General features: G+C 47.4%; 1 protein-coding gene across 1 annotated transcript in view; it reads right to left on the reverse strand.

The window, feature by feature from the left end:
- Positions 1-26,554, reverse strand: part of SMG1 (SMG1 nonsense mediated mRNA decay associated PI3K related kinase) — a 121,554-nt gene that overhangs the window by 15,953 nt on the left and 79,047 nt on the right. Inside the window, exons 35-48 of the mRNA XM_069734120.1 lie at positions 25,897-26,074; positions 25,197-25,358; positions 24,644-24,861; positions 24,398-24,552; positions 23,137-23,359; positions 15,130-15,376; positions 14,815-15,044; positions 11,190-11,438; positions 8,086-8,224; positions 7,898-8,007; positions 6,638-6,856; positions 6,352-6,542; positions 5,414-5,586; positions 4,763-5,042 (exon numbers count right to left, since the gene is read on the reverse strand). Coding sequence (XP_069590221.1) covers positions 4,763-5,042; positions 5,414-5,586; positions 6,352-6,542; positions 6,638-6,856; positions 7,898-8,007; positions 8,086-8,224; positions 11,190-11,438; positions 14,815-15,044; positions 15,130-15,376; positions 23,137-23,359; positions 24,398-24,552; positions 24,644-24,861; positions 25,197-25,358; positions 25,897-26,074 — 2,774 coding nt within the window. The remainder of the gene's footprint in view (positions 1-4,762; positions 5,043-5,413; positions 5,587-6,351; positions 6,543-6,637; positions 6,857-7,897; positions 8,008-8,085; positions 8,225-11,189; positions 11,439-14,814; positions 15,045-15,129; positions 15,377-23,136; positions 23,360-24,397; positions 24,553-24,643; positions 24,862-25,196; positions 25,359-25,896; positions 26,075-26,554) is intronic.

Here is a 26,554-nt window from a genome sequence, read left to right on the forward strand (position 1 = left end):
GAAATAATCTGAGCAAAAGGAATAACTCCCTAATGACAGCCGGATGGGCGTGCATATTATATGGAGCGAGGTTAGGAGCCGAGCTCGCTGTACAGAGTGGTGCCTGGTGTTGAGTAACTGCTGCGATCAGAGCTAGCTCCGATCTCAGCAGGTTAACACTTAAATGTTACTGTCGATCGCAGATTCGAGTCTCCAAAAAACGCAACATTTTTGGATATGTTTTAATCACCCTCGCTTTCCCATAATACAAATAGTGAAATCTTCCCATGACCCGTAGCGTTTTCATTTTTCGGGGTCTGATGCTGGGGAATGACATTCTTTTGCGCCCTGAGCTGAAATTTTTACTGATACCATTTGGGGGTAGACACTATGTTTTGATTGCCTCTCACTGCAGTGTTGCGGAAGTCAAAAAATGTAATTTAGGAGTTTTGATTTTTTTTTTTCGTTACGCCATTTACCAAATCGGATTATTTTTTTTTTTTTTAGATCGGACATTTCTGAAAGCAGTGATACCAAAATGTGTTTTTTTTTTTTTACTTTTATTTTCAATGGGGTAAAACCAGGATTTTTGGTTACACACCGTAAAATCTAGTTCTCGGAGCCTTCATTGGAGGACACAGGAAACCATGGGGTGTGTGCTGCTGCCACTAGCAGGTTGACACTATGCACACAAAAAATTAGCTCCTCCCCAGCAGTGTACACCTCACCAGCTAGTACTAAGTCAATCAGTTAGTGAGAAAGCTGAAGGAATATGAAAAGGAAGAGTATACCACAAACCCAAACTAACAATGGAAGTAACAATACAAAGAAACAAAGTTGTAAAACATGGGTGGGTGCCGTGTCCCTCAATGAAGGCTCTAAGAAACAGATTTTACGGTGAGTAACCAAAAATCCTGTTTTCGTTATCGCTTGGGGGACACAGGAAACCATGGGACGTCCCAAAGCAGTCCCCAAGGAGAGAAAACAGTACAAACGCCATCGGATCAGAGAACTGTGAATAGAAGACCATGTCGCCACCTTGGAAAGTTGTAAGGCAGATGCCCAATGTCCAACGGCCCAGGAGGCACCCACTACTTGGGTAGAGTGGGTTTTAATCCCAGGGGGGAGACTATTCTTAACCCAGTACACCTCCAAGATAGCCGCCCGGATCCAGCGATAAATCGTGGCCTTTGATGCCAGAAGGCCTTTACGAGAACAACAAAGAGAATCAGTCATATGGAAGAGAGTGGTTCTGGAAAGGTACATGCAAATCACCCTGACCAGGTCCAATCTGTTCAGAGAGCCCTCCAGGGAATGCACTGGAGAAAAACAGAAGGAAGGAAGAACGATGTCTTCATTGAGATTAAAGGTGGAATCTACCTTGGGAAGGAAAGAGAACTGGCCGCAAATCCTTACCTTGATGTAGAAAAAGGAAGGGAGAGAGACAAGAAAGCGTTGCCAGCTCTGACACTCGGCTGATGGAAGTAATGACCACGAGAAAAACCACCTTCCATGATAGGAAGGATAGAGACTTCTCGGAGCAGTTCAAAAGGTGGACACCTGAGAGCTTTCAGAACCAGTTTAAGGTCCCAGGAATCCACTGGCAGATAAGGGGGAGCCGCATAAGCCACTCCCTGAAGAAAGTTTCTCGCTTTCAGGTCAGAACCCAAGTTCTTTTGGCAGAGAATAGACAACAAGAAACTTTGAACTTCAGCGAGCTGAGAGCAGTCCAGCATCCAATCCTGCTTGAGGGAAGGCCAGAATGGAAAGAAGGGAGTAGGCCACAGGCGCTGCCTCAGACTCGCCCCAACGGAAAAAAGCTTTCCACGTAGCATTCCAAGCTTGCATCAGGGTCTGAATAACACGGCCTGAGAAACTGGTCACTCTTAGAACCACGGTTTCAACAGCCACACCGTCGAAATGAGTGACTGAGAATTCTGGTGGAAGTAGGGACCCTGAGAAAGGAGATCTGGTCTGTCCGGGAGTCGCCAAGGAGTGTCTGCAAGTAGATTGACGACCTCTGCATACGCTGGGGATGTGCACTGCTGATATTGCCGGATCCTTTTTCGCTGCTCAGAGAAGAATCTTGGAGACTTCGTCCATGGCCAGAGGACACAAGAGTTCCTCCCTGGTGTTTAACGTAGGCCACTGCCATTGCATTGTCTGTCTGGACGCGAACTTGTAGGCCTCTGAGAACGTCCTGCCAGTGGAGGAGGGACAGAAGAATGGCTCTGATCTTGAGAATGTTGATTGGCAGCGAATAATCCTACGGTGACCAGGAACTGTGAGGTTGCAGAAAAACAGCTCCCAAGCCAAGGAGACTGGCATTTGTTGTGATCACCTGCAAGTGGATGGGGAGAAAGGACCGACCCGGGCAAATGAGGGAGGAGGACCGCAACCAGTTTAGGGATGTCTTAATTCAGGATGAAATCCGGACTGGACGATCCAGGGAGAGGACGGACCCATTCCATTGGGATAGGATAGTCTGTTGAAGGGGCCTGGCGTGGAACTGAACAAAGGGAATCGCCTCAGCAGCTACCACGATCCTGCCCAAAACCGCTAGGGCCGAGTGACCTGAAGAGAGCAAACACCCCGGTGGAGAGCTGCTCTCTTTCCCTCTGGGAGAAAGACCCTCGCCTGAAAGGTGTTGAACAACATGCCCACATAAATCAACAAGATTTTGGCCTGTTGACTATCCAACCGAGAGTGTGGAGAGTGATGGATAGGTTTTCCTGGGCTAGAGAGAAGGAAGTGGCCTTGACAAGGATATCATTGAGGTAAGCCAAGACTACCAGCCCCCTGGTCCGGAGAATGACAATCACTGTGGTCATAATCTTTGTAAAGACCCTAGGTGTTGTTGCCAGGCCGAAATGTGGGGCGACAAATTAAAAGTGCCTGCCATACAGGAATATGTAGGAATCTCTGATGAACTGTACAAATCAGAACATGGAGATAAGAGTCTTGAATATCCACTGAACACAGGAACTCGAGATTCCATGGAGACTATGACTGAGCGAAAGGATTCCATTCTGAAATTACAAAGAGACCCTTTTTGTTCAGTAGCTTCATATCCAGTATGGGTCGAACTGTCCAGTCCTCCTTTGGAACTACAAAATCGCTTGAATAGAAATATGTAGAACGTTCCTGAGGTGGTACAGGAACGATGACACCTGTTTGGAGCAGCGAGGAGATGTCTGAAAAAACGGTCTCTGGGCTGGGAAGTAAACTTTGTCTTTTATCCTAACAGTACCACCTCTCTGACCCAGACATCCTTGACTGGGGTGATCCAAGAGTCACTGAAGAACAGACCGCCCACCCCGAAGGACTCCCTGGGAGAAATGTCAGGCGGAGAATTTGCCTGGTCTGCTCCTAGAAGGCCTGCCTTGCGCAGAGCCAGAAAGGAGTCTGCTTGAACCAAGGTCTCCTCTTTTCCTGCAGTCTCTCCTGAAGAGAGGAATCCTCCATAGATGAGAAACAGGCAAAATTGACACTTGGGGGGAGGGGGGGCTGAGATTTAGCATGAGGGAGGAGAGAACTCTTTCCACCGGTGGCCTCCGTTATGATGTGGTGCAGCTTGGAATCGAACAGTTGTGATCCCTGAAAAGGCAGACTGGTCAGGGACTTTTTGGAGAATAAATACATCTGCCATGCCTTTAGCCATATGGTTCTGCGGATGGCCACTATATTACTGGATGCTTGAGCTGACCAGAAGGCAGCCACTACATATATTCCCCGCTTGTGAGATCTGGTTCACCAAGTCGGCTAACTTGTCAGGTGTGGCTCCTGCAAAGATGTCCTTCCGGAGTTGCTTAGTCCATGCAGAAATAGACTGGCACCCATGTGGTGGCAAAGGCAGGACATAAGGAAGAACCTACAGCTTCAAAGGCTGATTTTGCAAATGACTCCATGAGTTTGTCATTGGGTCCTGAAGCAATGCCCCTTCTGTAAGGGAAAGGACAGTATTGTTAGACAGTCTGGAGACTTGGGAGTCTACTGTCGGTGAAACGGACCAATTTTCCGTAAGCTCTGAAGGAAACTGATGCAAAATCCTGAGTTGCTTCCCACTCTGGAAGAGTCTGGTTGGATTTTCCCTTTCTCTTGAAAGGACCCCATCAAATTCCTTATGGAGCTCGCCTAGAACATCTGAATGACACTCCCTGATGAGAAGGCTCCGAAGGGGAGTCGTTTACAATAAAAATCTGACTGAAAGAGGAGAAAGTCGTGTGGACCCCAAAATGGCACTAATAAAAACTACAAGTCACCTGGCAAATACTAAGCCTTTGTCAATTTTAATCGACTGAAAATACAAAAGCCATCTTTTAATACTTTTATTTATTTGAACTAGTAGCACTAAAATATAACCTCTACATAAATTTGGCATCAATGTAATTTTGCTTTCAGGTCAGTAAGGTTATCAGGTCAAGCACAATTGCAGTTTTTTCTCTCCCTTAATTCCTCCCCAATGGCAATTTGTTTCCCCACTCATTTCACTACATTAAATGGCAAAATAAATGGCAACGCTTAAGAGTACAACTCCAGCAAAACACAGCCTTCATACGGTTATATTGCTGGAAAAATAGGCAAGTTCAAGCTCTTGGAATTGGAGTTGGGAACACAAAAAACAAACAAAAAACGATATAAGGCCACATTTCCAAGGGGTAAACGTTCGTATTGTCATTAGTACATACTTATCCCACAGTACTGAGCAGTTCTATGCGAGTCCGAGAACGGTAGAATAAAGCAGCCCGGAATCGACACAATAGATTCTGACCGCTAGACTTACTTTGTGTAGATTTCTTGACAGTGCTCCATTGTCATGCTACAGATCAGTTCTTCCATCCAGGTCTTCCACTGCTCCATTCTGTGTCTCTGAAACACAGATTTGGGGTACAAAAGTGCGACAGTGGCGTAGTTGTGCAGGTGCTCCAGGCAGCCCCGCAGCACGGAGCGGCGCTGCTGCATCAGTGTGCCCATCTCTGCCTCATACTGCTCGCACTGTGTGATCAGGTGAGCCTGGCCGGCATTCTGCAAGAAGGCTGTAGCGGGTACGTAGCTGGGAGGACCTGAGGAAACACAATACGTATATAGAGACTAGATACAGAATATATGTATATTGCTCCTAATAATGCACTGAAGGCCGCGCAACCTGCCCTATCTCCTAGGCTCTAAATACCGTACAGCAGTCAGTACTGAGCCGATGTTACTGTACAGCACTGGATACAGGAGTCTCGGGAGAAAATCCAGTGCTCGGATGTGAGCGGCCCGGACCCCCAGCAATGCGGTCATTTAGAATAAAATAGTAGCGAACCTTCCTGCACCCAAATCGATTATTTTATATAACGCTAGAGAATGCGCTATTTCTGCACATTTCAGAATAAAAATTAAGTGCATTAATATATATTTGCAGCAGACGTTAATTCATTTTGTTACATACCCAAGTCCATTTGGCTGCTTATTTCCTGCAGCAAGCCTGCCAGTTTCGTTGCCTCTAAATTGCTGAAGGCGGCTTGATACTGAGTTATCCATTGCTCAAATTCGTTCAGCTTCACTTGGATAGATTCCTGGACGGCTCTCTGCTGGGTCTGTAGTTGGGTGTGTTCAGAATACCTTAAGAAACAATAGTCAGCCATGAACAAATCAGTGCTGAAAAAGTAAAGTCCGGGCTTGGGACAAAAGAATGGAGCCACTGTGTGTCTAGAGACTAACAAATCGAGACTACTCGCATGCACATGCTGTCATGCTTCCCCAGCACTGCAGATGCGATTTACACACTTGCTGTCATGTGCTGACTTAGATACATGAGCATAAATGAATTGAGACACACCAGTAAAGTATAGTCGTCACCTCCTCAAGGATGCACTGGGGAATCGTGGCAACGTTTGCACCATACACTGCTGCGATTCAATAGTCTGCAGTCACTGAGCGACTGCAGATTTCTCCCAAGAATAGACAATCCAAGAACAAAACACGTAAGTTATTCCAAAGGGTAGGGAATAACTTAATGATCGCTGATTATTACCAATCCCCAGAATGGAGGGGAAGTGATCATGCTCGACCTCTGCTCCATTCAGTGGTCTATGGGACTGACAAAACATTCCGAGCACGTCGGCGGTTCCCTAGACAAGGGATTGAGTGGTGATCGAGTATGGTCATCTCTGCTCCATTCAAGACAGGGCTCGGTAAAGCTTTGGTTCCCAGGTTGTAGAGCCTTAACCCCGCCGCTCTTAGAATTGCTGGGTTCCCAGTGGTCAGACTCTGCGGTCAATAAATTCTCCCCTCTTCATGGGATAGAGCACAACGTACAATCTTGGGAAGATCTATTTAAGCATTTGTTTCAGGATTTTAAGATTTAAAGTGACAAAAATAACCAACCTATGCTGCAGAGTATGAGCAGGGTGATCTGATGCTTCGGCGCCTTCTAAGAATGCGATCTCTTCCACGAGTCTGGCCTGCAACTTCTCCACTTCTGACAATTCTTCATGCAAGTTTAGATATTCCTCCAAACTGCTGTCTAGTTTAGGAAGGACACTCAGCATCTCATCTTTGTTTTTAAACCAGTTCACCTTAAAAAAAGAAAAGGTCAATCATACACTATCTTGTAGATCAGGGGAGCCAATTTCATTATATCCCCTCAAAATATATGAGAGCAGGTCACTACCTTAATTTCTGCTACCCTGGAAGAAAACAGGCTCTGTGTGATCTCTCGCTCCATCTCTCGTTTGCTTTGTTTGCTTTCTGCCTGCTGACCACCTCCTCCATAGACCGCACCAGCAAATCCAGCTTCTCCACCGGCTGTCCAGTCCACAAGAGGGTCGTACACAAAAGCCTCCAATAAAGTCAGCAAGGTCTCCCTGCCTCTCCTCATTATGTGAAGGACCTGTGGTCAAGCACAGCAGATTGTGAGAAATAGTATAGGAAATAAAATGCTACTGTTTGAATCAGGTTTTTATGTTCAATTTATTTTTTGGTCAGTTTTTTTTTTTTTTTTTTTACACTGGCTGCTAAGATTATTCTATGCTCATACTACTACCTGTTTCAGGAAATCCACATATACATTATCACCAGTGATCAGACTAACCTTATATTTTGTATTGCAGCATCTAATGAGTGTGCGCAAAGGTACTCGAGAGCTAGCTAGGTGTGCGCAAAGGTACTCGAAGCTAACTAGGTGTGCGCAAAGGTACTCGAGAGCTAGCTAGGTGTGCGCAAAGGTACTCGAGAGCTAGCTAGGTGTGCGCAAAGGTACTCGAGAGCTAGCTAGGTGTGCGCAAAGGTACTCGAGAGCAAACTAGGTGTGCGCAAAGGTACTCGAGAGCAAACTAGGTGTGCGCAAAGGTACTCGAGAGCAAACTAGGTGTGCGCAAAGGTACTCGAGAGCTAGCTAGGTGTGCGCAAAGGTACTCAAAGGTGGGTGTGCGCAAATGTAGCTATCATCAGTGACAAACTTGCAGCAGCGATGGAATCTGCGTGACCCCCTGGCTGTTATCCATGACAATGCACATCAGATTAGAACAATAAGCCATTTTTAATGATACACTGCCTTTATTTGTGTGTCTGTCAGCTATTTTTTATTTATTTATTAAAGTATTACATCACATGAGCCTGCACAGCCAAATCTCAAAAACGCTAAAAAAAAAATTGAACATGTTGTAACGTCAAAACGACTTGCCTTGGATGTTCAATCTTTTTTAGCTTTTAAACAATTGTGGCTTCAAAAGTTGTGAAGCACTTAAAAGGCGGCTTCCTATTAGAAGTCTCTCCAGGTTATATCAAAAATGTCCCCAAAAATAAGAAAAAAAAGAAAGATGCCAGAATGATACATCTGTTTGTCTTGAAGAGTCTTCCTAAGGCAAAACATAATAGGTACCCCGGTGCCTAAAATATGCTGTGTGCATATACCCTTGAGTAGATTTGTTACCTGTTCACACGACAGTCTGAAGACTCCCTCAACTCCCGTTACACCCAGCGCACTCTGAATGTTCTGGGTCATGCGAAAAGGGACTTTCTCAGGAACACGGAGACTTTTGCCTACAGAAGAAAATGTAGCAAACATTGTAAGCCGTGTTAAATTATTAATACAACCTATACAAGAAATACACTGCTCACCTTTCTCAAAGCAAACATTGTAGTCAATGTGCACCACCTCTCCGCTGGTCATATCAATCAGCACATTGTCCAGATGCCGGTCTCCAAGACCTATGATGTAACCAACCATTGACATGACAGCAGTGGATCTGGCGTAGGACTAAAAGAAAAAAAAACCCATAAAGACAGCTCCATAAGTGAGAAAGAGCTTGCAATCTAACAACTTACCTTTACATGACCCCTATGCAGCTTATGCCCTCCTTTGGGAACAGGTAATTAAGGAGACTCCTAATGGCTAGCAGATGTGAGACAATCTTATCATGAGTGCACAAGAGAAGAAGAGCAGATTTATGACTGGTTGAGATAACCCCAGCTAAAAATAAAAAGCAAATCCTTTGTCTATCTCATAGAAATTATGAAATGAGGTTTTAGGAAACAGGAAAGTCATTTTTGAAAACGAGATGAAATAGCAAATGCAAAGCGCCACTGGCCGACGGCCAGGGTTCAAGTCAATACCTATGGCATGTCTATCTATGAACAGATAAAATGGCGATAGGAGGAAAGATGACGGCAATCTCTCACATCTGGGACATTCAGGGGCGATAGATAGTTATCTGAAGTCCAGCCCTGTTAGGAGTCACCAGAGGAGAGGTATGTGGGTGCAACTTCTGTTAATAAAAAGCCAATGCCAATTATGATGCCAGGAAGATACACTCGCTTTGTAGGATTGATCCATGTTTCACTGGAGTCCTTCCCTCCACAAATCTGAGCCATTTCAGTGACCCACGTTTTGTAATTTTCTTTTGTTACTGCATTTTGTGTTATGTAATTTTAAATGCTGTATTGTTTTGGCCCCTTTCTAAAATATTTTATATATTTGTATAAACACTGTCAACTTTTCAGCTAAAATAAATACATAAACTGTAAGCTTTGTTCCTCTTGCTCTATATACCGCATCCTTTAAGCCGTATGCTATCGGGCTGTCTAAATCAGGGGTCCCCAACTCCAGTCCTCAAGGCCCACCAACAGGTCATGTTTTTAGGATTTCCTTTGCATTGCACAGGTGATGCAATTATTACCTGGGCAAGACTAAGGAAATCCTGAATACATGACATGTTGGTGGGCCTTGAGGACTGGAGTTGGGGACCCCTGGTCTAAATGATTGGTGGTGGCAGCTAGTAGTTTTGTTGGGTTATTGGGGAGTTAGCAGTGATATTGGAATCGGTAGGGCATTTACTATACGATGACCGAGTTTCCCCAATAAACAGCATAGTAGTGAAAGCAGCCATCACCTCGTCCATCAATCGTTGGTCAATTGCGTATTGGCCTGACGATTGGAAGCAGCGGAGTGCTGTTCCTTTACATAATGGTTTCTAACATTTCAATATTCTAGTGATGCAAATTGCCTCCTCAGCAAGAAGGCGGACTGGAACTCTAGCGCCATCTATTAGAAGTAGCAATCCTAAAAGTCAGTATCAACCAATGAGCCTTGCCACATGACTAGTAATAAAAGCCAAACCAGAATCTCAATTTGCAAACAGTGTGTAGTTTCTGGCTGCTGCCTCTCATCAGTGCAAAGTGTGGTTTGGCTGGGTGAGAGGCTTCTGACCAGGATCCAAGGAGTAAAGTTTCTCCTTATGGTAAATCACAAGCCAAGCTTGGCTTGCCCATGTGAAGAGGTGTGATGAGGGAGCAGCTGCCATCTTTGGATACGGGCATACTAACAGAGATTGACGTGACTCCATTTTGTCTCCTGGTCAATAAGGTCTGCAGAGATGAGCGCTCCTGGCCCCCACCTTTTCTCATGAATAAAGTTCCTTTTAGCATGGTAATGGAATTAAGCTCAGTGTAGCAGGCAGAAGGTACTTCAAAGCTCAATGAGGAAGCCACACCAGCAGGGGACAGGGAGTTGCCTGGGGCCCCAATTAAAGCACGCATGTCAAGTGGCCACAGGATACATGTCTATTGTGACCTTCCAGTCGAATCGTCTCCAACTTGGAATCATGAATTATGGACGCATCGTCCGAGGTACAGGCTCATAAAAAATATCCCCCTCGTCCTAAAGAAATTACGCATCTGACGGTGCAACTCCCGGGTCCGTGGGAGTTCTGGTACCTGAGATATGGAGATCAGCCTCCCACAGAAACCGAATGGGTCTGGGTTTGGTCCCTGGGCGACCGGCAGAACAAACCTCGTGCACTGGTACCGCCCGTGTGCTGATCCGATCATCCTGAGGGACGTTATCCCATTTATTAGATATTGGATACAGATCTTGCAGGGAAGCTGGGGGTGGAGATTCTTAGCCCACCCAGGTACAGGGGGGAGGGACACAGCACGGTTAAGAGCCTGGACCCTTGGAGAGTGGGCTAGAACAGAGGAAGATGACTAACTAAGGAACTAAGGAAGAGGGCATATGCCAGCCAGAGGGGAGCAAGCACACGCTTTCTGGGGGCTGCCCGGCAACTAAGTCTTATACCTGTGGAACGCAGAGCCCCCGGCTTCCACAAGCGACCTTCAACCTGGTAAATTGACCTCCAACTTTATACCTTGTATTACTATTGTTGTATTTTACTCTGACTGTAACTCTTGATATAGTTTGACTGTATCTTCCTTGTAATTACCTAGTGCGCCCTTAAGGAAATTAAATCAAATTAATTTTGGGCTGTTCCTTTTACTCTGATTGCAAATCTTAGAATACCCAGCGTGGGTAACAGGGCAATCTCACCGGCGGTCATTTGCTCTAGGTGCAGTTCCCTTATTGACCTGAGAGACAAAGGGGGCGCCGGAGAGCTGTGCCTGTGTAGTGACGTCACGGATTGGTGATGTGGGAGGAACGGGGTTTTCTTCACAGGAGGTGTATAGCCTTGCAATGCTGCTCTGGGAAATTAAATATGCAAATTACCTGTTCAGCAAGAAAGAGGTCTAGAACTCTAGTGTTACCTATTGGAAATACTCTAGTGACCCATGAAATACATTTTCTTAATGAGAATGCCACTGGTGGAAAAAAGCCTAACCTGATCATTGGACGCTTACACAGGTTTTATAGAAGTTTTTGCCATTTCATATTTATCCCCCAATGTAACAGATTATGGAATTCATCATAAATTCAGGTGCGGTCTTCTTACCTGTGTCACTCTCCACCATTCATCAGGAGTGGCGCAGGAGCACCACAGCTCTTTGGCTAGTAGGTTGGGAGGTGTGGACTCCATTAATTCCTCTAGTACAGTCTTCATCACGTTAATAGGCCAGTCTCGACGGGACACATCCAGGCTCAATCCTACAGCTTTCAGTGCGGGGCTGATCTTACTGTAATAGAGCTCGCTGGGACGAGGAACCATAGCCGGGTTCTGGGGAGTTTGGTAGGAATCTTGGGCCTAGTAGGCGAAAATGTTTAATCTACACAAAATGTCACAAACCATTAACCAAGCTGCTTAAAGGGAACCTGTCATGTCCCCAAAAGCTATTAACATGTAAATATGGGGTCAATAGCGTTCCAAAGCTGCCTGGCTGCTGGGGTTGTTCACTACTTGGGACAACCCCTTCTTAACCCTGCTGTTCTGTTGGTCAAAAATGACCGACTTTGAACTTCAATATTCTTTAAAATATTCAAGATGCGGCTCTGAAACCCGTGGCCGACCGACCCATCCTCATTTAAGTCAATCAACCACAAGTTTCAGAACCGCATCTTGAACACCCCAAAAAATACCAAAGTTCAAAATAGGTCTCCCCAGACCGAACAGAACAGCAGGGTTAAATACTATAATCCCCATTGTAAAATAAAAATAACACTCAGCTCCCGCACCAGAATTGTTCCATCGATGTCGGTGCTGGGTCTCCTGTGACACTGCTATGCCATGTGAGCACTGAAGCCAATCAATGCTGGAATGGCGCCAGTATCTGTTATTTTCATTTTATACTGAGGAATATAGTATTTAAGAAATGGTTGTCAAAGCAGTGGACTCCTTAAAGGGAACCAGTCACCCCCCAAGGCATTTGTAACTGAAAGAGCCACCTTGTGCAGCACTAATGCTGAATTCTGACAAGGTGGCTCTTTTAGTTATGCTCCCTGCACACGCAGAAATAAACGCTTAGAAAATGTGCCCCCTCATACCGTGAAATCGTCCCGGGGGCGGGTCTTTCCCCCCTAATCAGACGCAGCACAGCCGTCACTCCAGCCCTGTGCGCACCCCACGCCGCCTCCTCTTGCTTCATTAGCGTCTCTGGCACCTGCGCTGTAAGTATTTTTTCTGGGCATGCGCAGTTGCGCTGCCCTTCTCTTCGAACTTACAGCGCAGGTGCCAAGGACGCTAATGTAGAAACAGGAAGCGGCGCCCGATGCGCACAGGTCCGGCGTGATGGCTGTGCTGCGTCTGATTAGGGGGGAAAGACCCGCCCCCGGGACCATTTCACAGTATGAGGGGGCACATTTTATAAGCATTTATTTCAGCGTGTGCAGGGAGCACAACTAAAAGCCACCTTGTCAGAATGCAGCATTAGTGCTGCACAAGGTGGCTCTTTTAGTTACAAACGCCTGAGGGGGGTGACAGGTTCCCTTTAAAAGGAATCTGTCAGCAGGTCTTTACTACCTCATCTGAGAGTAGCATAATGTAGGCAAATATACCCTTAAACCAGGGATGTGTCACTTAGTTTACTGGATCCAGCCATTATCACAGAGTTTTTAGATTTATCAATGCAGCAGAGCTGAGAAAGCAAACCCCACCCACACCTGGCTCTCAGTATACATAGCTGTAGACAGTGAGCTCCATATCACAGAAGGGGCGGAGTCGGACTTGGGCTTACACACTGCTGTGTCCAGTAAAGATGAGCTAAAACTGATGTTAAAACTCCATGCAAGTAAACAACAGACAGAGCTTGATAAGAGGCATCACTGAAATATATATTTTAACCCCTATCTCCTGCTGTGTTCAGATTACATAGAAAAAAACCTGCTGACAGATTCCCTTTAAGGCAGGGATGTCAAAATCAAATACACAGAGGGCCAAAATTAAAATCTTGGGACAAAGTCGCAAGCCAATCTTGATATCTATTGAAAGAAAGTCTACAATTGAGGACATTTTTCCTTATAAAATACAATGATGTAAGAGCAGTAAAAAGCATATGGCCAAATTTAAAAATGTAATAACAAAGGATAAAGAAAACATGTAAAGTATAAAACCACCAAAAGTGCCCCCCAAAAACAGTAAGATACCACCACAGTACCCTCCACATGCACAGTCCTGATGATCCCCCTCCAGACAAAGAATGGTGACTTCATCACAGTATGATTATCCAACTGTAATCCCCACACAGCCCTCCACACATTATAATGTATCTCACATAGTCCTCCATACAGTATATTGGACCCCAAATAGTCCTGCATATAGTATATTTGGCCCTGCATACAATATTATGTGCCCACATAGTGCTCCATACAGTATAATGGGACCCCAGATAGTGCTCCATACAATATAAGGGACCTCCATTGTCCTCCATACAGTATAATGTGCCCCACATAGTCCTCCATACAGTATAATTTCCTCACATACTGCTCCATACAGAGTAACGGTGCCTTCCATACAGTATAGTGGGCCCCATATACAGAATAATTGCACCCAAATAGTCTTCCATACAGTACAATAGGCCCTAAATATTGTAACATATAGAATAATGGACACCACATTAAAAAAAACAAAACAAAGCTCATCTCTCTCGGTTCCCCAGCTGCTCCAGTTTCGGCAGCGAGCGTTATGAAGCTCTTCACAGCGGGCGCATTGTGATGACGTCATCACGCCCACTGTGCTGAGAAGTCAGACGCAGAGGGTGCTTACACTCCCTCCTCCATCATTGCTTTCAACTGTATCGGCATCCCAGGCCAAATATACTCACTCTGGGGGTGAAAGTTCTCCCATGGGCCAGAGTTTGATATATATGTTTTAAATGGACAACTCCTGCCACTCTAATCTCAGGAGTAGAGAGATTTAACTGTATACTGAGCCTTAACAACGAGGAAACAAAGCAACACTGAGTATTGTGCACAGATTCCGATAAGGAGAATAGGTCCTTCACAGGATAGTTGTTCAATAATTTTGACAGCTAGCATGTACCTAATGTCAGATCAGACAGACTATGCCTTGACAGCCTAAGTATACCTGGTGTTGCAGTTTTAAAATTAATAGTGTTGGTGGATGGTAGTGTCACAGTGTAGCTAACCTCACACATCCAGATCTCATCTCAAGGCAGTCAGTGTGGGGGAGGGTGGGATCTGACCACACTGTAAGAGGAGATCTGGAAGTGTCCCTAATGATACATAACCCAGCTCTGTTGTGTATCTTCACAGTAACTGCAGAGATCAGTGAGGAGAGGAAGGCGTGGTCTTTTCTCCCCTGCTTGACACCTCACGCTTATGATTGGTGAACCTCATGCAGGGGAAGAAGTATACACCCTCAGAGACAAATCTCTAAACAAACATCTCCGCAAAGGAGAAATTAATAAAAACTGTGCTTTACTCAGCTCTGCAGACACTATTCCATAATGTGGCCCAGTTTAACATACTTTAACTGGTGAAACGTCCCTTTTAAAAGGTGTTGCAATGTTCGTTACGCTAAAAATCAGAGATTGCTTGGCAATGTACCTATTCTTCTGGTGGAAAATCCCCTCTAACAAAGCAGTAATAACCAAGTTGCAATTTTTTGTTAATCACCTTCTAAACTTGTGGCAAATTATGAATAGTATGAAAAAGTCAATTCATACCTTTTGTGCTTGTAATGCAGCCTCCCTCTGCTGCCATCTTTTATAAAGACCAAATAGTGGAGTGGCTCCATCTACCCACTGAATAAGGCCTGACCGGGTGCCAAGGGGAGTGACAGAATAATGACGGGCGCGGAAGTGAGGAGACTCTTGCCCATTAATGGTGGCAAACATGGTGTTCACAATGGACAGAAACTGCATAATCCTTTCATCAAGATGCAAATCTTCCAAACCTGAAACAAGATACAGTAAGAGGTCAGATCTGCAGGCCAAGTAATGATATGAAGACAGAATAAATAGGCTACAGTAAAGACTAACCTTTAAAAAGATAAGGGTAATTTTTCCCATCAGAGCCCAGGAATATAAACTTCTTAGGCTTGGTTTTAGTAGGCAGTATGGTGATGGTGTTGCCCACACTATGAATAGTGATAGTATCCCGATCAGACACTTCTCCTGGCAGAGCGATCTCCGTGTTGGTCATGGAAGATAAACAAGGGCTGATTTCCTCCAGCCGTAATAAGTAGCTCGCCCGTTTCTGTGCTCTTTGCTGCAAGCTCAGCATGATCTAGAAAAGTAACACAAGCAAACACTGGCTTTTCTTACAATATAGGGATTTTTGTGTGTACTCACCGTAAAATCCTTTTCTCCGAGCCACTCATTGGGGGACACAGGACCATGGGTTATGCTGCTGTCACTAGGAGGCTGACACTAAGCTGAGACAAAAAAAGGTTAGCTCCTCCCCTGCAGTATACACCCTCGTACTGGCTTCCAGACACCCAGTTCAGTGCAAAAGCAGTAGGATAGTAACAATATAACAAGTAACAATAGAATATAACATGTCAAACAAACAGTCAAGATCAAAAAACAAGATCACGAGCCGAAAGGCTACCAGGGTGGGTGCTGTGTCCCCCAATGAGTGGCTCGGAGAAAAGGATTTTACGGTGAGTACACACAAAAATCCCTATTTCTCCTTCGCCTCATTGGGGGACACAGGACCATGGGACGTCCCAAAGCAGTCCCTGGGAGGGAAACAATACAACCAAATAACTCCGTGTACCATCTGACTACAAATGCGCAACGGCCGCCTGCAGAATACGCCTGCCAAGGGCCGCGTCTGCAGAGGAGTGAATGTGAACATTGTAATGCTTTGTGAAAGTATGCAGGCTGGACCACGTTGCGGCCTTGCAAACCTGCTCCGCTGTTGCCTGGTGCCGGATGGCCCAGGAAGCACCCATCGACCGAGTGGAGTGAGCTCTAATCCCCGCCGGGATAGGACTGCCCCTGACCCGATAGGATTCCTGGATAGCAGATCGGATCCATCTGGCTATCGTGGATTTAGACGCAGCCAAACCCTTTCTGTGACCCTCCGGGAGCACGAAAAGGGCGTCCGATTTTCTGAAGTGAGCCGTTCTGGAAATGTACCTCCTGAGGGCCCTTACCACGTCCAGAGTATGGAGAGCCTTCTCGACCCTATGTTTGGGCTGCGGGCAAAAGGAGGGAAGAATGATGTCCTCATTGAGGTGGAAAGATGAGACCACCTTCGGAAGAAACGCTGGAGAAGGACGTAGGACTACCTTGTCCTGATGAAAGGCAAGGAAAGGAGCCCGGCAGGATAAAGCGGCGAGCTCTGAAACCCTTCTCATGGACGTCACCGCTACCAGGAAGGCAACCTTCCAAGAGAGGACAGAGAGCGGAACGTCTTGAAGGGGTTCGAACGGAGGTTCCTGAAGAACCCCCAGGACCAAGTTGAGATCCCAGGTCTCTAGCGGCATCCTGTAGGGAGGAACCACATGGGAGACTCCCTGGATGAAAGTCCTGACCTGAAGGTTGGTGGCGATCCTACGCTGGAAAAGCACGGATAACGCTGAGATCTGACCTTTGAGGGAACTCAGGGCCAAATCGGAGTCCAGACCAGACTGAAGGAAATTCAAGATGCAAGGGATAGAGAAAACGAGAGGAGGGTGACCCCGGAGCCTGCACCATGAGAAGAAGGTTTTCCAGACGCGGTGGTAGATGGAGGCGGAAGACGCCTTGCGAGCACTTAACATGGTGGGGATGACCTGCTGAGAGAAACCGGCACGAGTTAGAATCCAGGTTTCAACAGCCACGCCGTTAAACGTAGGGCCCCTGAGCTCTGATGGTAGATCGGTCCTTGGCGAAGCAGGTCTGGGCGGTCTGGCAACCGCAAGGGAACGTCGGCTACGAGCTGAACGAGCTCCGCGTACCAAGCGCGACGAGGCCAGTCTGGGGCGACCAAGATGACTGGAACTCCCTCCGACTTGATCTTTCGGATCACCTTCGGCAGTAAGGGAAGGGGAGGGAACACGTATGGGAGCTGAAAATGATGCCACGGAGAAATCAGCGCGTCCACTCCTATGGCCTGGGGATCCCGAGATCGAGCAATGAAGTTGTGGACTTTGGCGTTCAATCTGGACGCCATCAGATCCACGTCCGGGGTCCCCCAGCGAAGACAGATCTGGTGAAAAACCTCTGGGTGGAGTTCCCACTCCCCCGAGGCAAGGCCCTGGCGGCTCAGGAAGTCCGCCGCCCAGTTCTCGACTCCCGGAATGTGCACCGCAGAGATGATGGAATGGTTGGTTTCGGCCCAACGAAGGATGAGGGAGACTTTCTGCATCGCCGCCCTGCTGCGGGTACCCCCCTGGTGGTTGATGTAAGCCACCGCCGTGACGTTGTCCAATTGGACTCGTACTGGGTGACCCGCGAGCAGGGTGTGAAAGCGACTCAGTGCAAGTCTGATAGCACGAATCTCCAGGATGTTGATGGGGAGTTTGGATTCCCGAACTGTCCGGCGGCCCTGGGCAGAGTGGTGGAGGAACACCGCCCCCCAGCCAAGAAGACTGGCGTCGGTAGTTACCACTAACCAGCGGATCGGGAGGAAGGACTTCCCCTGGAGAAGAGATGGGCCCAGGGTCCACCATACGAGAGACTGTCTGACCCGCGGGGACAGGGGACAAGGGCGGTCGAGAGATGAGATACTCCTGTCCCAGTTGTCCAGCAAAGCCTGTTGCAAGGGACGGAGATGGAGTTGAGCAAAAGGAACTGCTTCGTTTGCTGCAACCATCTTTCCCAGGATCTTCATGGCGAACCGAATGGTTCGCGGGCGAGGATGACAGAGCGTTCGGGCTCCTTGCTGAAGTGCTTGGAACTTGGACCGAGGAAGCAAGACCAGCCCCCTCGAAGTGTCCAGGATCATTCCCAGAAAAGAGATCCGACGGGCAGGAACGGGAGAGGACTTGTCCAAGTTGATCAACCAACCTAGGCGCGAAAGAGAATCCAGGGTAATGTGGACGCTTGACTCGCAGGCTTGAAAAGACGGGCCCTTTATGAGGAGATCGTCTAAGTAAGGTAACACGACGACTCCTCGAGAATGAAGGATGGCCATGACAGCCGCCATGACCTTGGTAAATACCCTGGGCGCCGTGGCGAGACCGAAGGGTAAGGCCGTGAACTGGAAGTGATCCTCCAGAATGGCAAAGCGGAGGAACCTCTGATGAGACGGGAAAATCGGGATGTGAAGATAGGCATCCTTGATGTCTATCGAGGCCAGAAATTCCCCTCTTTCCATCGAAGAGATGACCGATCTGAGCGATTCCATCCTGAAGTGCCGGACTCTTACGCACTTGTTCAGGAGCTTCAGATCCAAAATGGGCCGCACTTTTCCGTCCTTCTTTGGCACGACGAAGAGGTTTGAGTAGAAACCTTTGAACCTCTCGTGTTCCGGGACCGGGACAATGACCCCGCTCTGGCGGAGGATGTGAATGGCGGAGAGAAGGGCGCGAGACTGAGCTGCCGAACTGGGAAGACGAGAGGGGAAAAACCGAGTTGGAGGAGGAGAGGAGAACTCTATCTTGTAGCCAGACGATACCAGATCCCTGACCCATTCGTCGTGCACGACGGAGAGCCAGGCTTGCTGAAAAAGGAGTAGGCGTCCGCCTACTCTGATGGTATCGACTGGCACCGTTCCCGAGTCATTGAGACGGGAATCTGGGAGGTCTGGAACCTCGGGTTCTGGGCTGCCTCGGTTTCCCGCGCCAGGAAGGGTTCGGCCTGAAGGAGGGACGAGCGTCTCTGTCTGTGCGAGCGGAACGGTCTGATCTGGGAAGACCGGAAGGATTGGACCAGGCTGGGCTGGTACGAAAGGGCCGAAAGCGAAAGTAAGGCTGGCGCTGGAAAGCCGCCTTGGGCCTCTGTTGGGGAAGGAACTTGCTCTTTCCCCCCGTGGCATCGGAAATAAGCTGGTCAAGCTTTGCCGAAAAGGCGCCCGCTTTGAAAAGGGAGAGCGATCAGGGATTTTTTAGAAGAGGAGTCTGCGCGCCACTCTCTGAGCCAAAGAGCCCTTCTAATAGCGATGGCGTTAGAAGCCGCCGATGCTGCGCAATTCGCTGCGTCGAGAGATGCGTACATTACATAATCGCTAGCCATGGCTAACTGCTTAGCCAGGACCGCCATCTCAGACGGGAGGTCCTGTTCCTGAATGGATTTCGCTAGAGCGTCCGCCCAGGAAACCATAGCCTTGGTCACCCAAGCCGCGGCGAAGGAGGGGGACAGGGAAGAGCCAGAGGCTTCATACACTGAACGAGCTAAAGAGTCTATCTGGCGTTCAGTGGGACTCTTAATTGAAGCGCCCTCCGGAACTGAAAGAAGCGTTTTAGAAGCTAGGCGTGAGACCGGCGGATCTACTAAAGGGGGATCCGTCCAGTCTTTCACGAGATCCGCTGAGAAGGGATACTTCGATACCAGGTCCTTCTTACCCGTGAAACGCTTATCTGGACGCTCCCTGTGACGCCTGACTATATCCAGAAAGGCTGGATGAGAGGCAAAAGATTTGTGGGAACGTTTGGATCTGGTAAAAGAGACCGCGTGTTCCGGAGCTGAATTAGCGTTATCATCCACCTTAAGTGCGTGATTGACTGCTACAATGAGGGAGTCAACCGTAGCTCTGAACTCCGGAGCCTCCGGGTCTAATGATACCTCGGACTCATGTTCAGAGTCGTGAACGCTGTGAGCCCCCAAAGAGGGTGAGCGAGAGGTGGAGCTGCCAGAGTCTGAGCGGCGAGGAGAGCGCTCAGGAGAGGTAGTGCGGATCCGTTTTCTGGATGACCGTGCCTCTTTAAGTGGAGAGCGGCCCCTGCTGGCCGACGATTCCCCTGCTATGGAGGGATCTCTTAACGCCTGTAACGGATTACCCCGTTCCCCGGGAGGATTTTGAATGGATTTGATGGCGTTGGCTAAAAAATCCACGGACTGCGAGAGTGAAGCGACCCACGGGGGGGGGGGGAGACTAGGTACGCCAGAGTCGGAGGCGGTGGAGGGCTCCTGGGCACATGGAGCATCGCAGGCAGAGCAGAGGGGAGAACTTTGAGGCCTAGGAAGTGGGGCCTGGCAGGTGGTACACGCAGAAAAAAAGGTCGTATGCACCTTAGAGGATTTTTTGGACCTTGACTGCGACATGATTCTAATGCAAGAAAAACCACAGGGACTATAATCTATGACCGTGCCTGGGAAGCAGAGGGCGACGCTGCAGAGGAGAAGCTGACGATGTCTCCTTACCCCGGTCCTGTGTCCCGCTGTCCTGGGAAGCCGAACTGTGAAGCCTGAGATAGGAAACTGGCTGCACGTGGGCGCTGTGACACCGAGATGCGGCAGAGCTGGAGCTGCGGCGTGCAGTGAGGACCAAGATGGCCGCCGAGATCAGGAGAGAGATCTCGGCGGCTGCGAGAAGCGCCAGGGACCGGGGGGCGGCGCCGCCGATGACGCGCAGGGGTGGGCGGAGCCTATCTGCGGCGACCAGCGGCTAGGCCGAAGCCGGGGACTAAATTTGCGGCCTCGGCTCGGCGCGCGGCCGCAAAGTGCCGACGCTACAGCCCGATACTGCGCTACAGCCCACCAATGTGCCATGCTTAGGAGGAGCCCTCCGGACCGCCGGCGACCCCCCCCCCCCATCCCCCACGAGACACTTACCCCGAGGAGGTGAGAGGAGCCTTAGGATGGCTGGGACGGTGCAGGGGTTGGGAAGCCTCCATCCACCAGCCCCAGACAGGGGGGTGGAGAGGGACCGTCCACCACCTGAGTCACACAGAACATTGGTGATGCAGTGTGGTCTGCACGGACGCCACAGGGATAGGGCCACTGTACAGCCGAGGGTAGAACCTGGTGGACAGGGCAGATGTCCGGCAATAAAAAGGCCTGGCTGCAGAGGAGGATACTGGAGGTAAAACACCAGTGCTCCTCTGTACAACATGGGGAGATCGGCGCCCTTTTAGGGAAAAAAACCGTCGCCCAAAAAAGGTCAGCTCAGGCAGTGGCTCCCACGTCGCAGGAGAGGATACGGTGAGGTGAAACTCCCGTGCTCGCCTGTTGTTGGTTCGGGGGAGATCGGACCTTGAAAGAATCAGTCGCCCCCTTCGTCCGGAATAGATTAAAAAGAAAAAATCCGTGAGATTAAAAATCAGTGTGCCTCCTACGGACACTAAGCTTGAACGGGGTGTCTGGAAGCCAGTACGAGGGTGTATACTGCAGGGGAGGAGCTAACCTTTTTTTGTCTCAGCTTAGTGTCAGCCTCCTAGTGACAGCAGCATAACCCATGGTCCTGTGTCCCCCAATGAGGCGAAGGAGAAACACCATTATAGGGTTACAAATTGTGAAGACCGACGCAGAACATCTCTGCATTATGTCATAATATCCCCGACTACTAATCAATTCTTCACCAGACCCTCAAGATATTAATTCAATACATTAAATGATTTACAATTTATATGGGACTGATGTGCTAAGCAATTGGAGGAAAGTATTCGGTATGCTCTCAAAAAGTCACTTTTCACACAACAAATGGGGCACAGAATGGATGGAAAAAAAGCAATGCAGCACACTGCCTGTGGTGCCTCCATAGGGCATACATTAAATGGCAGAAAATGTGTTTACACACTTGTTGGGTAGGAGCTTAAAGGGAACCCGTCACCCCGAAAATCGCGGGTGAGGTAATCCCACCGGCATCAGGGGCTCATCTACAGCATTCTGTAATGCTGTAGATAAGCCCCCGATGTTACCTGAAAAAGACATTATATTATACTCACCCAGGGGCGGTCCCGCTGCTGGTCAGGTCGGATGGGCGTCTCTGGTCCGCTGCGGCGCCTCCTATCTTCTTTCCATGACGTCCTCTTCTGATCTTCAGCCACGGCTCCGGCGCACTTTGCTCTGCCCTCTTGAGGGCAGAGGATAGTACTGCAGTGCCCAGGCGCCGGAAAGGTCAGAGGCCCGGCGCCTGCGCACTGCAGTACTTTGTCTGCCCTCAACAGGGCAGAGCAAAGTACGCCTGCGCCGGAGCTGAAGATCAGAAGAGGACGTCATGGAAAGAAGATAGGAGGCGCCGCAGCGGACCGGAGACGCCCATCCGACCTGCCCAGCAGCGGGACCGCCCTTGGGTGAGTATAATATGTCTTTTTCTCCTTTTTCAGGTAACATCGGGGGCTTATCTACAGCATTACAGAATGCTGTAGATAAGCCCCTGATGCCGGTGGGATTACCTCACCCGCGATTTTCGGGGTGACAGGTTCCCTTTAAAGGGGCTTTCTGCTTTCGACAATCCCTACTTGCTGCAAAGGTCTCTAGATAACAACAGAACACTAAGTGTCCTCCTATTGGGACCACCAGTAGTCCATGGACAACCTGGAAATGTTCACACTTGTATGAGCTCCAGAACAAGGGAAATGAAGCGATTCACAATGGGATGTGTGTGACGAAGGGCAAGGAACATGCTCCAGAGCGCAAGAAGCTCTGTAGACAGCACACAACGGTCCAAGTCCTTGCTAGGAGAAAACGCTGCAAGACCAGAGGGCTCAAGGCTTTTTATGCCAAAAGAAACGGATGCCAACAAGGAGAAACCCCATAAAGGTCCTGAAAACCCTGGGGAAGTTCTCCTGAGGCTTTATGCACTAAACTGAGCTGCCTAGTGTCTGAAGAGAGGGTATGGACAACTGTGTGGAGCCTACACTTTTTACCTACGGTCAGCCTCCTAGCAGGCTATACACTTGCTGCTGTGTCATCCAATGTAGTCAACAAGAAAGGGATTTTACTGCAAGTTTAATAAGTCAACCATAGAGTCATCTCGGAAATCGTATGACACCAGTTTAAAAGCGTCAGAATTGGGTTTAAATAATGCAACCAGGTAAAGGCTACGCAGCTGCATTATCGCCCCATGTCCAAGTGATACATTTATTACAGTGCAGGGTTTCTAAATGATCATTGAACACATTACAAGCTAAAAAAAAATAAAGAAAATGAGAACAAAACGGAATTTCTACCTACCTGTTTGAATGGCATCCAGCTATTACCAGGATTAGCCGGATTGGATGGATTTCTCAGTTTTTCCAAAGCATTTTCAATGCCCTCTCCATAGTTGTCCTGGAACCACTTTTCATGGGGCGTTTCAGCAGGTGCCGACGTGATACTACAGACATGCTCCAGTGCAAAAACGATGGGCTTCATCAGAGCCGTGTGCTTTTCCCGCATGATCGCAATCTTTTCCTCTCTAGAACATAAAAAAACAAAGTTACAAATATCTGAAGGAAGAACAGCTCTGAATGGGTATCCTTGAAGAATGCTCATAAATCCAAATAAATGCTGTGAACCACAATACAGCTACAGACATGAATATAAATAAATAAGAAAGTACAAAATTTATTTAAAAAATAATCAAAGAAAAACACATATAATAAAATTGTCAATCAGGACAAGGACACGGAAGTACATACAGTAGTGAGGTGCACATGGGAGTTCAGAAGTAGTACATCTATCTGATTTACATTTGAATGCTTGTCCATGTGCTAGGAAAGTATCATTTGGGGCTCATTACCATCTCAGTAGTGTTGTGCACTGGGCCTGGTAAGTTTTGCCCTTAATTTATGATACAGTCCCTTTACTCTGCGGATCTCCAGCTGGGCTTGATCTATGTTGACTTACCCTGACCTTTTTTTTTTGCCTTACTTTTGGCTTTAAACCTTGCTATAGAGCTCCCGCTGCTGCTGTGGATCCCCGCATTGTTATAAAATACTTGGGCTTTATTTATTGTGCCTTATTTTTGGCTCTACTTACCTAGCACATGGACAAGCATTCAAATGTAAATCAGATAGATGTATTACCTCTGAACTCCCATGTGCACCTCACTACTGTATGTACTTCCGTGTCCTTGTCCTGATTGACAATTTTATTATATGTGTTTTTCTTTGATTTTTTTTTTAAATAAATTTTGTACTTTCTTACTTATTTATTGGTTACTCCAGTTTTTCTCCTATTTATATAGTTACATTACGGAGTCAATAAAATATGGTGAATGTGGGTTGATACTACTTAGTATCCCCACTTTTGGCATATTAAATATGCAATGGGTTTTTTTTTCCTTCTGAGACATGAATATAATCAGATATATCAGACTCAAGGAGTCAGATACTTAGCGTGCCATGCAGCCAAGATGCAACACGAGGGTGCATGTCTGTTCCTCCAATATACCAAGTGCTGTTTACATGAATCCTGCAGTACCAGCATGTCTACACATCTCCACATCTCTTACTTGCGAAGCGTGTTGTTGTTTTGGACTCTCTTCACTTCGTCCTCCAGTTGTTGAATACGTCGCAGGACATACATGTGCTGCTGCAGCAAGACCCCCAACCACAGCTCATCCCAAAGCACGGTGACTCTCCGAAGTTCAGCTACCAACATCTGAACCTGGATAAAACAAAATAACCCAAAAAAATCTGAACTGAAAAATGGACAATTTTCACCTTATAATGGAAGGCACTAGAATGATTATACAAACCTGCAGGACCATGGTAGGGCTGGCTGAAGACAACTTATCCACAATTTTACTGTAACAATCTTGCATCATGGTTTGGTCTTCATTAAGACCATTCTTAATCTCATCGCGGTTGCTTTCTTGCGAAGCTGGAAGACTTCCATCGTCACATTCAGCCCCCATCAGCTCATCATCCTGCATGTTACTGAGTAAGGTGGGAATGGCTGACGAAAGCTTAGTTCCTGCATGCAGAAACAATACAAGGTTAACCTGAGTCTACACAAACCTATACTTGGTGGTCTATCATTTATCAACCACTATTCCAGACAGACGTTTCCTATGTGATAGGTGACACTTTTTCATTCCCATTCATAACTGATTTGTCTAACTTCAATGTACTTTTTTTAATTTTTTTAGATTTATGGCTTTCATAGTGCTAAATTAATTTTTCAACACTTCTAGCTCTCAGAACATCCTGCTAGGAGATGTTTTGCAGCAGCTGGAGAGCCGTAGTTTGGGAGACCACTGCTTTAAAATACCAGTACACGTCTCAGATCCAGTATTAGTAGGTACTCACCAGAAGACTGAGACTCGTTACTGAGCGAGATGCTTCCCACTATTGCTGGGTAGAGAATGAGGTGCGGAGAGTCGTGGGCGACTCGGCACAGTAAATTGCAGATACTCTGTCGAACGTATACTTCAGGGTGATTGAGACGGGAAAAAAGTTGAGGAATTATACCTACGAAAAGAGAGACAGGCATTAATATACCACGAAAGCCTGACAAGAGAACAAGGCATCCAATAGAATTTTACAGGTTTTTTTTTTGTTAGTTTTTTTGCAAATGAGAAAATGCAAGCAGTGTACATAGCATAAACAATAACTAAGTGTATGTGTAATGGCCCCATAAACAGATAGATGTCATCCATCAGCCATCTCTCTGGACTCCCCACATACAGGCACACCTGGCTCGGCTTAGTGCTCCTGTGTTCTTTATGGGAGAGCCGCTGCCAGACTCCTTTGGCAGTGGCTTACATCCCCCACTGAATGGCGAGAGCCTTCTCACCCCTGACATCATCTCACAGGGGGAGAACTGGGAGGCACATTAAACTGTACTCCATTCCCAATACTTAGGAGTATTGGGATTACGCATATACTGTACTCCAATGCCCTGTGATGACGGCAGGTGTGGATGACTTTAGCCTGGGGTGCATGGGGGCTTTAAGCCTTTAAAGTAAATTATTAGTTTTCACAGCAAATTAGACAAGTAGATCAGCACCTCTCCAGGGTGCCGTCGGTGTCGTCTCCAGTCCTTGCTCCAGATACTGTCGGAGTTCTCCAGCGTGTTTCACCAATAGTCTGAGCAGTCGGAGTGTGGCCATGACAATGACGTCGTCTGTGCTCTGCTTAGACGTGATGTTTAAGTGCAATCGTGGATCATCTTCATCTAGTGAAACCTATACAACAGAACAGGAATCTTAGAATTACCCATTAGTAATTACATTAAAAAAAATCTAAACTCCACAAATATTGGGTTAAATGAAAACAAGTATTGTTGAAACTTTAAATGAGAATTTGCAAAATTTATAGAAAAACAAGAACAAAATTTGTAATCTAAAAGAGGACAAGACCAACTTATTAACAAGTCTGATTAAAGAGGTTGTCCGCTCTTAGGGTACCGTCACACTATACCATTTTGATCGCTACGACGGTACGATTCGTGACGTTCCAGCGATATCGTTACGATATCGCTGTGTCTGACACGCAGCAGCGATCAGGGATCCTGCTGAGAATCGTACGTCGTAGCAGATCGTATGGAACTTTCTTTCATCGCTGGATCTCCCGCTGTCATCGCTAGATCGGTGTGTGTGACACCGATCTAGCGATCTAGGGATGCGATCCAGCGATGCGTTCGCTTGTAACCAGGGTAAACATCG

Source organism: Ranitomeya imitator, chromosome 7 (assembly GCF_032444005.1).
Source record: "Ranitomeya imitator isolate aRanImi1 chromosome 7, aRanImi1.pri, whole genome shotgun sequence".
Lineage (NCBI taxonomy): Eukaryota > Metazoa > Chordata > Amphibia > Anura > Dendrobatidae > Ranitomeya > Ranitomeya imitator.